General features: G+C 38.6%; 1 protein-coding gene across 1 annotated transcript in view; it reads right to left on the bottom strand.

Moving 5' to 3' along the window:
• Positions 1-17742, bottom strand: part of MALRD1 (MAM and LDL receptor class A domain containing 1) — a 597781-nt gene that overhangs the window by 32075 nt on the left and 547964 nt on the right. Inside the window, exons 38-39 of the mRNA XM_070426883.1 lie at positions 2018-2097; positions 1827-1923 (exon numbers count right to left, since the gene is read on the bottom strand). Of these exons, the coding sequence (XP_070282984.1) occupies positions 1827-1923; positions 2018-2097 (177 nt within the window). The remainder of the gene's footprint in view (positions 1-1826; positions 1924-2017; positions 2098-17742) is intronic.

Here is a 17742-nt window from a genome sequence, read left to right as displayed (position 1 = left end):
GCCCTGCTCTGAGCCTGACCAGGGGCCGCACCTAGGGATTGGGCCTGCCCTCTGCCACCCGGGAGCAGGCTTAAGCCAGCAGGTCGTTATCTCCCGAGGGGTCCCAGACTGCGAGAGGGCACAGGCCGGGCTGAGGGACCCCTCCTCCCCCCCCAGTGCACAAATTTTTGTGCACTGAGCCTCTAGTATATATAATAAATGAATGTATTAATATTATATACTATGTAATATAATATATATCATAATATATATTACATATTATATAGTATGTAATATAAGATATTTAAATATATATACATATATCTATATGACAGAAACACTAATATAGTTAGCTATTGTTTCTGTTTCTTTGGAGAATATTAATACATGTGTACATTTTAGCATAGGACTAGTATTTCAATTAGTAGCTTTGTGTATGTTATTCCCACTAGATTACAAACTCCCTTAGGTCCAGGCTGCTTCTCATTCATGTTTGTATCTACATTGTCTGGCACATTTTACACACATAATAAATAACCACAGAATTAGTAGATCAGTGTGCTCTTCTTGTTAGTAATGGATTAAAAATGTCAGATATTTTTTTCTCATGAACACCATAGTTCTGGAATAATTTTGCTTTAATTGATGATAACAAGTTTGGTGTCTGGTATTTAACAAGACTGCAGGCCGGATACCTGAGAAGAATTCAGGTGGCATATACCATTTGAAAATGCAGTTATCCTGTGCTCTGTGACACATCGGTGTTGCAGCTGATCCAAATCTCTGGCCACAGACTCAGCATGCAAGACATGATGTGTTTCTTCAATATCTTAAAATTGTATTAAATATTATTCTGAGTCTTTATCTTGTTCAGTTCATGGAAAAGATAGTCACTTTCCTTATTGGGGTGACCTGTACTGCATACAGGTGATGGGAAGATGGGTATTAGGTAGGAAACTCTTAGCATCATTTTTAAACACTTTATCTTTATTGTTGAAAGTATTATACTAGTATGACCCTCTTTTTCCCATTAACCCCTTTTAGCCCACACTGGACCCCTGCCCCAGGCCTTCACCACACTATTGTCTTTGTCCATGGGTTAGGTATGTATTCATACAAGTTCTTTGGTTAATCTCTTCCCACCCACCTCCACCTCCCTGCTGAGATTCCATAGTCTGTTCCATGTTTCTATATCTTGGATCTATTTTGTTCATCAGCTTATTTTGTTCTTTAAATTCCACATATGACACTTGTTTTCCTCTGACTGGCTTAATTCGTTTAGCATAATATTCTCCAGGTCCCTCCACGCTGTCTCAAAAGGTAAGAGATCCTTCCTTTTTACAGCTACACAGTATTCCATGGTGTAAATGTACCACAGCTTTTTTATCCACTCATCTATTCCTAGTATCTTGACCAGCACAGTAGACTGTGAGGTCTTCTGTGTCATGCCTGTGCCCAGCCTGCAAAGTTCCTCCAGGTGCAGCAGCTCTTGGCCTCTGGCCTGTGCATTTCTTAGGACATGGGGGTCTTGGCCTGGAAAGCTGGTGGCTAGAGTTCAGCCTTCCTGGGCAGGCCAAGGAAGTGTCTCTTTTGCAGTTCGCTGTCTTCCCTGGGCACCACCATGAACTTGGATATCTTTCCCCTTCTATCTTTTTAATCAGTGGAGAATACCATGTTCTCCTTTTTGTTGTCATCAAAAACGATCCTAACATAATCTAAAAAGTCAACTTTACTAAAAAAAAAATAAGTAAGTAAGAGAAAGATGTCATGAAGTATGAAAACACTAAAGTTACCTGCATGTAAAATGGAATGAAAGGAAAATATAGCAAATGAAATGTTTCACTTACCTTACTGGTGCTTTTCTGTTCACAAGAAAACACAAGGTGGCAACTATAATATGAGTCATCAGGAAAGCAAATCCAATACCCAGGAAAGTCCATATATCTAGAATTTCAAACCAACGAAAAGGATACACACACAGTCAAAAATGTTAGACACTCAAAAACCCGGTGATTTGTTTAGTCACAATGTCACCTACTATTCTGAGAGTATGTAGGATCTGCAGTGGATTGGTTAACTTTGATGTGGCATCGATTTCCGGCCCATCCTTGTTGACATCTGGAAATGAGATAAAAGATGACAGTTAGAAAAACAAAAAGGAAGTAACAACATATTTTAGTAGTATTGTCATGGAATAAAACGATGAATGTCAATAGACAATGAGATGCCTGCAATGTGGGTAACTTTGATAAGAAACTAAAAATGTTAAAGCGAAGCCAAAATTAAATTTCATTATTTTCACATTATTGTGTAAGATGATGTTTTTTGTGATTTATCTTCTCCTAGATTATAAAATGGGCACTTAGTTTTCAGAGACTTCCTTTTTTGTTTTCAAAAATTGACTTGTTTTTCACCAGTGTCCATATTACTTTACTCATTTGTCTCAAACTTAAAAGCTAGCACATTTTTTTTTAACAAAGTGATTTAACTTACTTCCAATACTGATACAGAAGATTCAAATTATGGATTAATACAAATTACAGGGCACAATTATTTTTCTTTAAAACAGATGATCCTTCAAGTTCACAGATTTGGAATCAGGTTGGTAATCTCATGGGATATATTAGGAATACTACTAGAATTTCACTACCTTGGTTTTACTTAGGGACATACATGATGAAATGTAACATTGGGAGCATCTCCTTTGATATGGATAGTTTTCAGATAGTTCAGAAATGGAGACTAGCTTGTGCTCAGAGAGATAAGATTTATTTCTAAGTGGTAAACGTGTTAGAATACTTCTGGTATTATGTATTTGCATATGGGTATGAAAACTTGTGTACACATTCTTGCTTACCAGAAATAACACAATACAAAGGAAAAAGGGTTTAGTTGAATTTCCTACCAGGTTCATGGTATATGCTACAAAATAGGATTAAAAACCAGCTTTTGAATAGTGTGCTTAAAAGCTGTGTATTGAATAATGCTTCTTCAGCACACATTTGCTTTAATTTCAATCTCTCTTTTGAATTTGGAAACTTGAATGATCAATAACAATTCTTTCAAAAAGCAATAGCTTTTTAAAATATAAAAAGCTTAGAGGTTTAAGGAGGTCCATAAGAATATCTTCTTTCCTTAGGTAGAAATTTAAGACAATTTGATTGTTTGGATATTTCTGAAATTCAAATTAAAATAAATCAGAATTGTTGATTAATGGAATATTTTTCTTTTGAGCTTCTTATTTATGTATTTTTTCATTTATTTATTTGTTAAATTTATTTATCTCTTTTATTCTCATCCTTCATTTTAATATTTTTCTTTCCTAATTGTCATTCATATTAAAGTGCTTAAAGATGTTTTTTCATCTTAGGTAACCTTGTAAAACATCTAATATTATTTTACATGCATACATTAGTACTATGGTTTTTATTCTCATAATCCTCAGGATATAGTTCTTGGCAGTTCTCAGTTGACAGTGTGACTCCACATGTCAGTCTTTCACATGTGCACAAACTGGTGTGGCCTAGAGACAGGGACAGGTTTTCATTTTGGTTAATTGGGCATCCTTGGGTTTTTAAAAATGCCACTTCACTGGCACGAGGATCACACTAGTCTTCCCTTTAGATATATGGTAGGTATTTGAATGTGCCTATTAAGATAAATGTCAGTGGACACTATCTTAAAATACCAGCTAAAAAATGAATGGGAAAAATCCAAATGTATGCTATCTTTTGATCATTTATCTTCTCTCTATTTGTATATATATATATATATATATATATATATATATATATGTACTTATATATTATCATCTATCTACCCATAGTGTATGTGTGTGTATATATATATATAATCACTCTTATGGTGATGAACAAATAGAGAATTAAGTGACTTTTTTACTGAAAGAAAAATTTCAACTATACTGGAAAATATTTTGATGATAATTTTATAGAAATAAATATAGATGCTATTGATAAAAGGAAAATGAAAGATAAGCAATTTATTTTTACATTGGTAAAAATATACCTGTAAAAAGTAACAGGATATAACCTTTCTTTAAATAGTACATAAATCTATATCACGGATTTTTATTTATTTATTTTTCTACTGAAGAACAATTATATTAAAGAATAGATCAAGGTGATATAATCTTATCAACTACCATAAGAAAAATAATAGAAAGGAATGTATTTTAAGGTCCAAAATTAGTTTCAAAATATGCTGAATTTTTGTCACTTTTGGCCAAGGGAATTTTGAATTTAAGAAGTATGAATGAAATTTTGAGTTAGATATTTATAATACAAAATCCTTTAAAAGAGTTATTTTAGAAGAAACTGAGTATCCTACGCTCAAAAGTTTTCACATAAGTATATTTTGTATATCAGTCTGATATACTTATTTATTATTATTTTTTAATCCTCACCCGAGGATATTTTTTCCGTTGATTTTAGAGAAAGTGGAAGAGAAGGGGAGAAACAGAGAGAAACAGCCATGTGAGAGAGGCCCACCAATTACTTGCCTCCCGCACATGCCCTGGCCCTGACCAGGGTCTACTATTGAGCCTGGAACTAAAGTACGTGACCTTCACCAAAATGGAACCCGAGACCCTTCAGTCTGACATTCTATCCACTGAGGCAAACCAGCTAGGGCAGTCTGCCTAATTTAAACCAAATGTTTTCTATATGTGTTTTCAAGGGGGCTTATCTGTGAATTTTAATATATATTAATTAATTTTGAAATATGAATAGAAATTACTGAAATTTTAAAATTATACAGTAATATCTATGATTCAAAAAATTCTTGTCCCTGGACTGTTGTGGCTCAGTGGTTGAGTGTTGACCAATGAACCAGGAGGTCAAGGTTTGATTCCTGGTCAGGGCACATGCTTGGGTTGCAGGCTCGATTCCCAGTAAGGGGCATGCAAGAGGCAGCTGATCAATGATTCTCTCTCACCATTGATGTTTTTTTCTCCCTCTCCCTTTCTTTCACTGAAATCAATACAACATACTTTAAAGATTCTTGTCAATAACAACAAATTGTTCCTTGAAGCAGAAATTGTAATCTCCACACCAACATGATTCCAAACCATCACTTCCTTCCTATTTGATGTTTGTCAGATTAAAAGTAATACATGCTTAAAGTAATGTATGTTTGAATACAACCCTTCATATCCCTATGTAATTCCATCCTCCTTATATAACTAATATAAACAGCCAAGTATGTCTCTTTCCACTCCTTTTACTCTTTCATAGAACACACACACGCATACACATGTGTGTGTTTATTGTAATAGAAGCATCTACATCTCTCTGTATCATACTGGCTTTAACTTTCAAAAATACAATATGGATTTCCTTAAGACCAGCTGTCTACTAATATACAAACAACCCATACAAATAATTTTCAGAACTTAACATATCATGTATATATTTCTCAGTTTAATATTTTTGTTGTTGCTTTTCTCCTTCTCCTCAACCCTCTCCACTAAGGAGAAACATTAGCTTGGTTGCAAAAAGAAGCAAGTAAGAATATGTAACATATATTTTATCCTTCTTTGTAATACTAAACCTCTTCTATGGATAATTCAGTGTTCAGAGTAATTGTGGCAGTTGGATCCCTAGACTCCATTCAAACAGGGAGAATGGATGAGATACTGGGAAGATCTTGGTGTGCTTTGATTAGGATGCCAACCAGAGAAGATCAGTCCTGGTGGGATATCTAAGGCAGAGCTGGATGGTTGTTAGAGTGGGTGGGTGTAGGGAGGTCTGTGCAATTGTGTGATGCCAAGATACAAAGTAGAGATTAAAATATAGGAAATATAACAAGGTTAAAAAAAGTGCTAAAGGCCCTAGTTGGTTTGGCTCAGTGGATAGAGCATTGGCATATGGACTGAAGGGTCCTGGGTTCAATCTTCTCTCTCTCTCTGTCTCTCCACCTGCCTTCCACTCTCTGGAAAATATCCTTGGGTAAGAATTGACCAAAAAACAAATGTTGTTTTCCTTTGTTAAGGTAAATTATATAGCTTTAAAAAAAAAGTGCTAAAGGAGAGGATGAAAGAATTGCTTCAAGAATAATTGTATTTCCAGACCCAAAAAGTGAAAAATGTGCAATCTCAATTATACACTTGTGGAACAGGTGATATATTAAATTATATTTATTCTAAAGAATGAAATTTTCATATATATTAATACACACACACACACACACACACACACACACACTGAGTGACCAGATTATTATGACCACCTGATGTTTGTAGGCAAATTAGCCGTACACTGCATCATATGGGATATGGAAGCCGAAGGCCTGCTCCAACACCTTTGCTGTCTGCAGTTACCAAGATAAAACGTCTTCAATTCTCACAGGAACACAAAGATTGGACAGTTGAGCATTGGAAAAAAGTCATGTGGTCCAATGAATCACGTTTCCAGTTGCATCATGCAGATGGCAGAGTGAGAATTGGGTGGAAACAGCATGAAAGCATGCATCCCACATGCATGAGTACAACCCTTCAAGCTGGTGGGGGCAGTGTTATGGTTTGGGACATGTTTTCTTGGCATGATTTGGGCCCTTTAATTTGTGTGGAACAACGTCTGAATAGCACAACATACCTAAGTATCATTGCTGATCAAGTTCATCCTATCATGTTGATGGCGTATGGAGTTGGCTTCTTCCAACAAGGCAATGCGCCATGCCACAGTGCTCGTATTGTGCAGGAGTGGTTTCAAGAACATGAGAGAGCCTTTACCTTGCTTAAGTGGCCCCCACAATCACCAGGTCTCAATCCAATTGAACATTTGTGGGACGAAGTTGAAAGAGCCATCAGGAAGCTGGTTCCATAACCATCAAATCTCACAGAACTAGACAGTGCTATTCATCAGGAATGGTGTCAGATTCCTCGCATCACCTATCAACATCTCGTGGAGTCAATGCCAAGGAGAATTGCAGCAGCATTGAAGGTAAAAGGTGGCCCAACGAAATACTGATGGGGTGGTCATAATAATCTGGCCACTCATAATAATATATATCCCATGTTCAAAGGCTGTTAAATCACGTTCTTTACCCATATCTTCAGAAAAAAATCACTTGTACTGTCGTGGTAAACAACCTGCTTCCCTATTTATAATGGTCTGGCCCTCTAGGAACTTCACCGTAAAATTATAGCTAATTTGCCTACAAACATCAGGTGGTCATAATAATCTGGCCACTCAGTGTATATATACATATGTATTATAAAATGTTACATAAAAATTGGTCATCCAAGAATATAGAAATCATTTATAATTGATGGAATCTGGAGAAATATATTCAAATATGTTATTATGGAATCCCAAATTAACCTATAGATTTCTGAATTCTATCTTATACTGTAATTTTGCAGCCGTCCTTACTCTAATATTGCAGTTTTTAAGGATGTAGAAGGAAAATCCCTTCAGAAGCAGCATGCATTTTGAATATATTTTAGATTAGATTTATAATCTAGCATTATAGCAGTAGACTTGTTTTTCTTTTTCTTATGTATTTTTACAGCAACATGTTGTGATTATTAAATTCATTTATATCATTTTTGTTTATAGGAGCCAGTATCTTCTACATTTACATTCCATGCTTCAGAAAACCACAATATATAAAGCCCCAAAGGAATTACAATTGAAAACCTGCTATGTGCTCAACAATATTCTAAATGCTTTACTATACTATTTGTAATACAATAATGTTACAGAAGAGGAATTATTTCCCCATTTCATAGTTGAAGAAATAAAGTCATTGAGCAGTTGAGTAGCAAATCACCCAGGGGTACATTCTGAATAAGATTTTCAACCATGTCTCTTGGTCTCCTCAGTCAATGACTGCTCTATTCCCTACATGGTTTTGCTTCCCATATCTCCCCAAAGTAGGACTTTAGCTGTTTATAATGGCAGTTAACTTTATAATGTTTATCTTCTAGAAGAGCTTCACTAGGAGAACTTTCTGGTCTTCGTGGTCTGGAAATGTCCATTTATCACATTAAGCTTTATTCTGGAAACATCTTTAATTATAGAGGAGGCAGTGTGGCGCTAAGGAAAGAGTAAGTAATAGGGTCAAGGTACCTGGGTTTGAGGCTAATCTTTGCCATTTTCTAGTTATGGGAGAATCAAATGACTTCCGTTTCCTATTATGAGCAGTAACAATTACAACTCACCTCATAGAATGTGCATGAGAATTAAACAACACATATAAAAGTCCACTGTAGACTGTGAAGTGTTATCTATGCCAAGCTGTTCCATACCCAGGCTTTTAGTTTCTGGTAGAAATCATGGTCATGTCCCCTGCTGACTTCATGCCCTAACAGACTGTCCCTCCAGGGAACTGGCATCTGACAACTGCCCTGTCTCCCATCCTTGCCTGAGCATTGGCTAAGACTTACAAAGCAGTGAAAGGCCATTGCCACAGCTTCTGCTTTTATGTGGTGATTTTGAGGGGGTCGGGGAGGGAGTAAGGGAGAGTGAAGGTGGAACAGGGCATAGAGGAGATAGATGGTGATGGAAATAATAAAATAATATAAATAAAAATTGTCTACATAAATATGTCTGGAGGTTCTTACTCCAGTTATAGAAGTAGGGGAAGGAAAAGCAGTTGTTGAATATGCTCAGTGCCTGCAATGTACATTCCTCTGCCCCAAACCAATGAGGCTTCTACCCATCAGACACATGTACTCCAAGCGGGGAGAGGGAAGTGCTGTCTCAACTTCGTATGAGAGCATCAGCTCCGACTGTGTTTTCAGGGCTACATGCTGAGCCTGTGTCAGCAGAAAGGAAGTGGGACGATGGAGGAGAGCCCTTAACAAGCCATCCTGATTGTCATGGGTGAGTTCATTTAACAGGAAATAAGAAAGCAGGAGAAGCCACAAGTAATCTCTGAGCCACAAAGCACCGAAATTCCACTGTGAGCACTGGTGATTAATTTGCTTAGACTAATTTCCTACTTGACTAATTAGCTCCAACATATTTTGTAAAATTTAGAAGTATTAGGGAGAGTCCACCTGAAAGGGAAAGATAAATGTCCCACATCATCCGTGCATAAGAGTCTGTTTTCTTAACAAAAACAGGAGAAAGGGAGAAATAAAATATAATTAGACACTCTCAGTCGGAGCCAACATGCTAATCTTCCCTTAATTCTAATAGGTCTTCTGCTATTAGAGCACTATCACCCAGGGGCTATGAAATCACTTATTTCTGGATGTGCTTGGTAACACCCATTCATTACCCACTACTAAAACCTGGAACAAAGGCTCCTCCCCTCCTTACTGTCATCTGTATGTTGGCCCCAGTTCCTGTGTCTCGTTGCCAGGGAAAAGGAAGAGCCACACATTTTCTGAGCATGGATTCATGGGAACAGGCAGCAGGTTTACTCTTTTTTTTATTATTTTCTTTAATTTTAACTACTTCAACTGTTCAAATAGGGCTACAGTAATAAAGGAAAAATGAAGTGCCAATGCAGAGGCATGGTTATTTCATTAAAATGTTGATATTTGCATATTCAAATTTAGAAAAGACTTAAAATGTAAATTAGGTAACTTAATCCAATACTTTTCACTGACTCAGGATAATGGGGAGAACATATTTGATTGCATTCTTCCTAACAATTATGAAACTAAAGGGACTATTAATCCTATTTTGAAATATAGCATTCCTAGCACCAGAAGGAGATAAAAAAACAACAACAACTTTTTTCAAAGATTAGAAACAATTTCTAGATTCCTATATCCATTCCTCTACTGCATCATCTCAATTCCCAAAGTTCCAACAGTTTACTTCCAAATTATCTCATCCATGCGTCTTCTCTGGTCCTGTAATAGGCTCCTCACTGGGTTTCCTGCCTCCAGACTGATGTCACATTGTTCACTTCCCTAATTCAAACCTTGTACTACTTTCTCACAGCTCTTAGATTCCTGTCCAGAAGGGATTTTACACAGGGACTGTTTTCTGAAATGGACTCTTGAAGGCACAGCTGGTTTGATCTCAATTTTCTCTTTGCTCATAAACTCTTTATTCTTATTGGAAGACCTTCTCCTGAGAGATGTACTCTTTTGCACTTCTACATCTTTCCAGAACATCTTATTCTCATTGGCTGGAAGATGGCTTAACCTCTCATCCATCTGGCTAACTTATATTTATCCTTAAAGACACAGACCAAAATAACATTTACCCTGGGAGGCCCTCCTTTGTGTCCTGTCTGACTTAAAAAATACTTATTTGGGTCCCATGGCATCCTATAAACTCTTAGAACAGCACTTGGCACACAGTAGTGCAATTGTCCTTTTCCTTATAAATCTTTCTAGACTGTACATTTTTGGAAGGTGAGGACTATTATACCTGTTGTATTCTTGTAAGCTCCAATTAGCACAATCTGCTCATAGAGATTTACTGAAAATATTCACCATCGTCACAATAATTGTAGTTAAAACACGGATGATTTATTGTAGTTATCAAAGCACCTTTATTTTGTACTTAGATTATCTTATTTAATCATTATAACAGTCATATACAAAATTAGTATGCACCAGAATCTCCTGTAAGGTTTATAAAAACAGATTGCTGGCCCCATCCCTACAGTTTTTGATCCACAATGTCTGGCTGATATTGTTGTAATTAGCTAGTTATTAATAATAGAAAAGAAGCAAAGAGGGAAGGCCAGACATTATAGGCATGTCATTTGGACAGCTTTACCAGGAAGCTGCAACTTTGCACTTCCAGGGAACCACTGGCCTATTCCCTGAAAAACACTGGGAGAAGGGACCCAACAAAGGAAAGATAGATGCATGCCCAGTAAAGTTGGGGTAACATAGGGAAGTTACTTGTCTGTCAGTCAAATCTGAGGACAGAGATCATTGGCCAGAATGGACGTGGCCACTGCAAGCACCTGAAAATTTGGGAACACATAATCTCCTGAACAAAGAAGTTCTCTCTCTCTCTCTTGTGCTTTTGGCTCGCTCTTGGCTTCCTTGCATTCGCCTGTGTTTCCTCCATAGCCATGTTTACCTGTAGACCCCGCATGCAATGGACTGATGGACTGCAGTGGGGAAACACAAAGTGCGCTATCCTGATGCTGGATTGAACTGTGCAGACCTGGAATGGAAACTGAGGACATTAGCTCTGATTTTAGCTCTGCTGAAACCCAAGCTACACTTCTTCTATGGCAGGACAAAGGGAAATGGGCTTTGGAAACGTGGGGATTTAATTCCATAGAAATAAAGCCTTCTATCATATTTTATCCTCCTGTGTGAGTCTCAGAAAATTCTTTTTCTTGGGATAGTGCAAGATTTCCACCTTCATGAGCCGCCAGCAAGGATAAGACCTCTCATATCCAGTAACGGATGGTGACCCAGTTGAGACCCTACCAGAAGAAGTGACTTATGGAAAGCATCCCTTCTCTTCTACTTCCCGGCCGAAGCATGCCTGTAGCCTTCAAACTTGCCATTCCCGTCTGCGCCTGGCCTGTACTCCAAAGGGAGAAAAAGCTGGCCTAGGTTGTAGTGATAAACCTCTCTCCCTAGCCTGGGAGTTTTATAATTCACTGGAGGCCTGGTTTAAGAAAATCATACACTTGGGGATCTCTCAGCCCAGCCTGCACCCTCTCATAGACTGGGAGCCCTCAGGGGATGTCCAACTGATGGCTTAGGCCCGTTCCCCATGGGCCTAAGCTATCCGTCGGACATCCTTAGGATTGCTGTAGAGGCAGGAGAAGCTCCTGCCACCGCCACTGCATTCGCCAACCATGAGCCTGGCTTCTGGCACACTGACCACCACAGGGCAGCTCCTGTGTTGAGCATCTGTCCCCTGGTGGTCAGTGCACATCATAGTGTCCAGTTTTTCTGCCATTTGGTTGATTTGCATATTAGCCTTTTATTATATAGGATTTCTCACATTGTCTCCTGGATTGGTGCTTGTCTGAGTCTTTTGCTTCCTTTTCTCTGCTCTAACTAGCTTCTGCTGCTTTGGATGCAAATCCAGTAGAAAGAGACACCCTGCTCCCAGCCCCAAAGACACAACAGGCTCCAGAAAATGCCGAGAAGGTCCATGACCTGATACTATTATGGAATTTGTGCCTTGTGCCCATACTCTTCCCTGTTTACAAAACTCATCTCTCTTAACCTCTCTCTCTCTGCATGCTGCTTATGTTGCTACAATTTAACTTCTCTCTGTTCCCACTCCACCGGACTCAGATTGCTGACCTGGGAACACCCTTTTATTGCCAGCGTGGTGCCAGTGCTATGGGTTCCTGCAGTGCAACATGCAAATGAGTGCCAGGGGAATGCAAAACCCAGGGAGCCGGCATGCACTCACTACTGCTTTGACAGTTATTCCTGGCCTGGGAAACCCCAGCTCTCCAGCCTGCTTAAGCCCAGGGAGGGGCCAGCAACCCCGCATTCCAAGCTGGGGGCTTAAGGCCAGACTCTCAGCCCAGTGCAGCTCCAAGCCAAGGGCCATCCCAGCCCTCACTTCCCTCTGCCTCCCACCTCCCTCTGCTTCTGCCCTGATGGTGCACCCAGGGTGCTGAGGAGCAGGGGTCCCAGAGGTGGGCCACAGACTGGATTGGTGTTGCTTGAAGACCCAAAATCTTGCCTCCTGCCCACACCCCTGCAAGTTTCCCAACCAAAGCTCACCTGGACTTCATGGGTCTAGTGGCCTGGGGCTGGGCAACTATGGGGGGAGGCACAGCAGAGAAAGTCTGAATGCAGAGGGAAGCCTCCAAGAAAAGCTGCTACCAGGACCCCGCCCCTGTCAAGCCCAGGGCCGCTACCTGTCTGGTTCCACTCTCCCTGGCTCATCACAGGGGATGGGAACTACAACCATCACTAGGTTGGAGGGCACCTCCCTGGCAGCCTGTTACTTGAGGCCTGGCAGCCTGTTACTTGAAGCTGGAAGTTGTAAATTGTAACTGCCCTGGCAGCCATGTCTCTTAAGGGCAACGTGGCAGCCCGTCAGAGGAGCTGCTCACGACTGATACTGTCTCGGTTACAGATGAAACTGCCGTGTATTTTGATTCTTGCAAACTTTGCTACTGTGTAATTTGGCTCATGCAAACATTACTACTTGTCATTAATGCTTCTTCCACAGGCATAACTAATAGAGAAAAGCCTCAAATATACAGTTGCTCAAAGAAATGAAAGGTTTTTGTTACCTAATCTTGGCAATTAACTACAAACAGAATTTAACCCCGGGGCCCGGGTGTTACATCTTTGTCTTGGCAGATTAATAGGGGATATTCCCCCTCTCTTAAAGGAAGCTGTCTCCTGCTGCCAAGGAACTGAGGTTAGCAAATGAGACAGCAACAGACTGCCAGCCCAGCTATTAAAGGCTGGTTTTAAAAGCCATATTTTCCCATCCAAGACGACGAAGAGTAAAAACCTCCGGTAAGGTCAAAGGCAATCAGAATCCCTTATGTGGAGTTAGAGGCCCCAAACCTGGACAATTGTATTACTATCTGGGGAAGAGTCTCTATCCCAGGCGTGGGAAGAGATTTCGTACTGTGGGTGAATGTGAGTCCCCCGGCTGGCGAAGGTAGGATGGCTGTGGGACACTGGTGGCTAAGGTGTCATAGGCCACTCCAAATTCTGGTATATGACAGAAAGCTGGAAAGCAGAGAATACATTTATGCCTCCCTCAGCTATAAAGTCGCCCTGTCAAGTTTGTTTTTGTTTATTTTTTTTAAGATTTTTACTCCCTGAAGTCAATAAATAATGCAATCTCCACTCACAGTGCCTTGAGAGTGCCTACTCTGGCAAGAAATTTTATTCTAGGTTTATCAAGGAAAGGATTGTCTGCCTTTAAAGTACTAATACCTCATCTCCAATAACTCTTATCTAAGCTATCTATTGAAATGCAAATGTTAAAAAAATAAATCTTATCTGAGCCTCAGCTATTTGAGCCAACCAGTTTAACTCAGTTCACTGATGATTTGCTAAACCAGTGAACTTTACTATATGATACCTATCTCCATGGAAATATGTCTCTTGAAGTATAAATATATTTGCTAGTAAATAAAGCAAACCTGTATTTCTAAAAGTTATGAAATACGTTTGCCAATCTTGAAAATGCTCATTTCTTATTTTTAGCCTTTTCTCCCTCCATGATACCTCCAGAGTCTGACAATTCTTAATGAGTGCATAATGGCAATACATTTGTTTGCACATGTTCAATAAGACCAATTTCAAATGATCTGGTCTTATTAACCAAGATTTTGACCAAGATGTCTAAGAGAGACATGCCTGCACGCTGGATGTCACCAGATGCCTTAAGGAATTGAGAGTGACTTTCAAAGCCAACTGAAGCCATAGCAGAAATGGCCTGATACCTTACTTGGTCACATGGTTCATAGCAATCTTTCCAAATAAGAAACAAAAATAGCTTTGCTGAAAGATGGAAAGAAAGATGGCAAGACATTTTGGGGACCTCACAAACTTAAGGAATTGACCCAAACCTACAGGTATTGAAGACAAAGCCTGATGGAAACTGTAGCTTGCCTTCTCTGCCCTGAGGGGCTGAGTATAGCTCAATATTTAAATTCCTTGTGAAAATGGCAGCAAAGCAAATTTGAAAGAGCCTGTGTGATTTGTTTGATCAGTTGCTATTCTTGTATTTATGCAAATACTCAGACCAAACTAAAACTGGACTTAGAAAATGAGAATAATTGTAGGAAGAAAAATTGCATGACAATAAAAACCAAAAGCCCAATTGTGGATATTTTACTCCAGTACAATTAATTGTCTTCAAATTTTTATTTTTAAGGCTATCTCTGTGTATGCCATACAGATCTCAGCACCTGATAACATCACCAGAGATGTTAAACTGCAGAAAATCTATCAGATTGTCACTGCTTGCTTTAATTCCAGCAAAAGCTTTGCATCCAAAAGTCTCCTCAACCGGTTTGTGATTTGTTATGAGCATTAACCTTTGGTTTTGTTTCCTTGCTTCTGCTTTCATAGGGTGCCTGCCTATGTTCTTATTTACTTGATTGCTTATTCACACAAGCCTCATTCTAGAAACCAACTGCATCACTGTCTTCTGAAATGAGTCAACGCTTTGGACTTATGGTTGGGTCAATGAAATATGGATGGTCTATCAGCTTCATTTGAAACTACTTTCCTTTTTCTGCCTATATGGTTCAGACAGAAAAGCCCCAGAGTTTCACACAGGGGAAATCTTCAAACATTTCCCTTAGCTTAATTTAAATATAATGGGCAGAAGGGCTTCAGACAGTTGTGACTCACCTTCCTCCAGGGAAGCCACTCCTCCAGCCTAAACTGGGACATGTAAAGTTGACCTTTCCCTTTACCACATGGGCTTTTTATCTCTCACCAGACCTTTAGTTACTATAAGTCTCCTCATTTTTGAATTGTGCCTTTTAACCTTCTCGTCAAGTTTGTCATTTCTGGAATACAATAGGAATGCAGCTTGTCAAATGCATCGTCCTCTGGCCATCACTTATGTCACCTCACAGGGACACCAGACTAGCACTTGGAGTGCGGGAAACGAGTTAAGTCGGCTCGAGTGAATTGCGCGTACTCCGCGGGAGCCGTCTTTAACTCGGTTCATATAGATTTGCGGTGGAGTGCGGGAAATGTGTAAACTCGGGCCGATTGTAACTGCGTATTACCAAATATTTGTTTGTAATCCACCCTTTTGGTGGATGGAACAAAACCAAAAGACAGAGCCATCTTATACTTTGGCGGGAAATTCACCCGCACTCCAAGTGTTCTAACATGGATTTTGCAAAATCCCTCTTCCCTGCGCGAATACCCCCCTTCCCTTTTGCTCCTCCTTCCTCTGTCAGGGAGAAACTCTGAGCCCAGGGAAAGGCAGATCTACGCCCTTTGATAGCCAGAAGCAATTGCAAGAAAATGAAGACTTTCATCCATTTATCCTCATAAGATTTCAAGGCTTCTCACCAAGAAACAAAGAGAGAGAGGACCTAAATTAAAAACAAAAAACAAAAAACAAAACAAAACAAAAAAACAGAAATGAAAGAGATGAAGTAACAACCGATCCTACTGAAATACAAAAGATTATTAAAAAAATACTATGAATGACTCTATTCCAACAAACCAGACAACCTAGATGAAATTGACATATTCTTAGAAAAATAAAAGCTTCCAAAACTCTCAGAAAACCTGACTAGGCTGATAACTACCAATGAAATTGAAGAGTAATCAAAAAACTTCCAGCAAACAAAAGCCCTGTTCCTGATTAGTTCACAGGAAAGTTTTATCAAAACATTCAAAGAAGAATAAACACCAACCCTCCTCAAACTATTCCAAAAAATTCAAGAGGAAGAAACACTTCCAAGCTCTTTCTATGAAGCCAGCATTACAATCCCAAAGTCAGATAAAGACACGACACAGAAAGAGAATTACAAGCCAATATTTTTGATAAACATAGATGCTAAAATCCTCAACAAAATATTAGCAAATCACATCCAGCAATACAATAAAAAGATCATACACCATGACCTTTATTCCAGGGATACAAGGCTGGTACAATAACCACAAATCAATAAGTGTAATACATCACATAAAAAAATTGAAAGACAAAAATCACATATTAATATCAATTGATGCAGAAAAAGCATTCAACAAAATCCAACACCCTTTCTTGATAAAAACTCTCAGCAAAGTGGGAATAAAATCTTAACATAATAAAAGCCTTATATGACAAACCTATAGTGAACATCATACTCAATGAGCAAATACTAAGACTGTTTTCCCTAAGAATAGGAACAAGACACCAATCCTTCACCAATACTTTCACCAATCCTGTTCGACATAGTACTGGCAGTACTAGCCATAATAATCAGACAAGAAGAAGAAATAAAAAGCATCCAAATTGGAAAAGAAGAAGTAAAACTGTCATTATTCACAGATGACATGATATTATACATAGAAAACCCTAAAGTCTCCATAAAAAACTACTAGATTTAAAAAATGGATTCAGCAACAAAGCAGGATACAAAATTAACACACAGAAATCTATGGCATTTTTATACACCAATAATGAACTCACAGAAAGAGAAACTAAAAAACAATTCCATTTACCATTACAACAAAAAAAATTAAGATACCTAGGAATAAACTTAACTAAGAAGGTAAAAGACCTGTACTCGGAACACTACAGGACATTGAAAAAAGAGATAGAGGAAGATATAAACAAGTGGAAAAATATACTGTGTTCATGGATTGGTAGAATTAACATAATTAAAATGTTCATATGACTCAAGGCAATCTATAGATTCAATGCAATTTCCATTAAAATATCAATGGCATATTTCACAGACCTAGAACAAACTCTCCAAAGATTTATGTGGAATAAAAAAAAAGACCCTGAATACCTGCAGCAATCCTAAAATAGAAGAACAAAGTTGGAGGGATTACAATGCCAGATATCAAGCTATATTATAAACCCATTGTTCCCAAAACTGCCTGGTACTGGCATAAAAACAGACGTATAGACCAATAGAACAGAACAGAGAATCCAGAAATCAACTGAAGCCATTATGCTCAATTAATATTTGATAAAGGAGGCAAGAGCATACAATGAAGTAAAGACAGTCTCTTCAATAAATGGTGTTGGGAAAACTGGACAGATACATGCAAAAAAAAATGAAACTAGACCACCAACTTAACACCATTCACAAAAATAAACTCAAAATGGATAAAGGACTTAAATGTAAGACGGGAAACCATAAAAATCTTAGAAGAATCCATAGGCAGCAAAATAGCAGATA

This window comes from Myotis yumanensis, unplaced genomic scaffold (assembly GCF_028538775.1).
Source record: "Myotis yumanensis isolate MYYU_CA2020_CCGP unplaced genomic scaffold, mMyoYum1.0.hap1 SCAF_1, whole genome shotgun sequence".
Classification (NCBI taxonomy): domain Eukaryota; kingdom Metazoa; phylum Chordata; class Mammalia; order Chiroptera; family Vespertilionidae; genus Myotis; species Myotis yumanensis.
The sequence above is the reverse complement of the archived record's forward strand: the minus strand, read 5'-3'. Positions and strand labels throughout refer to the sequence as shown.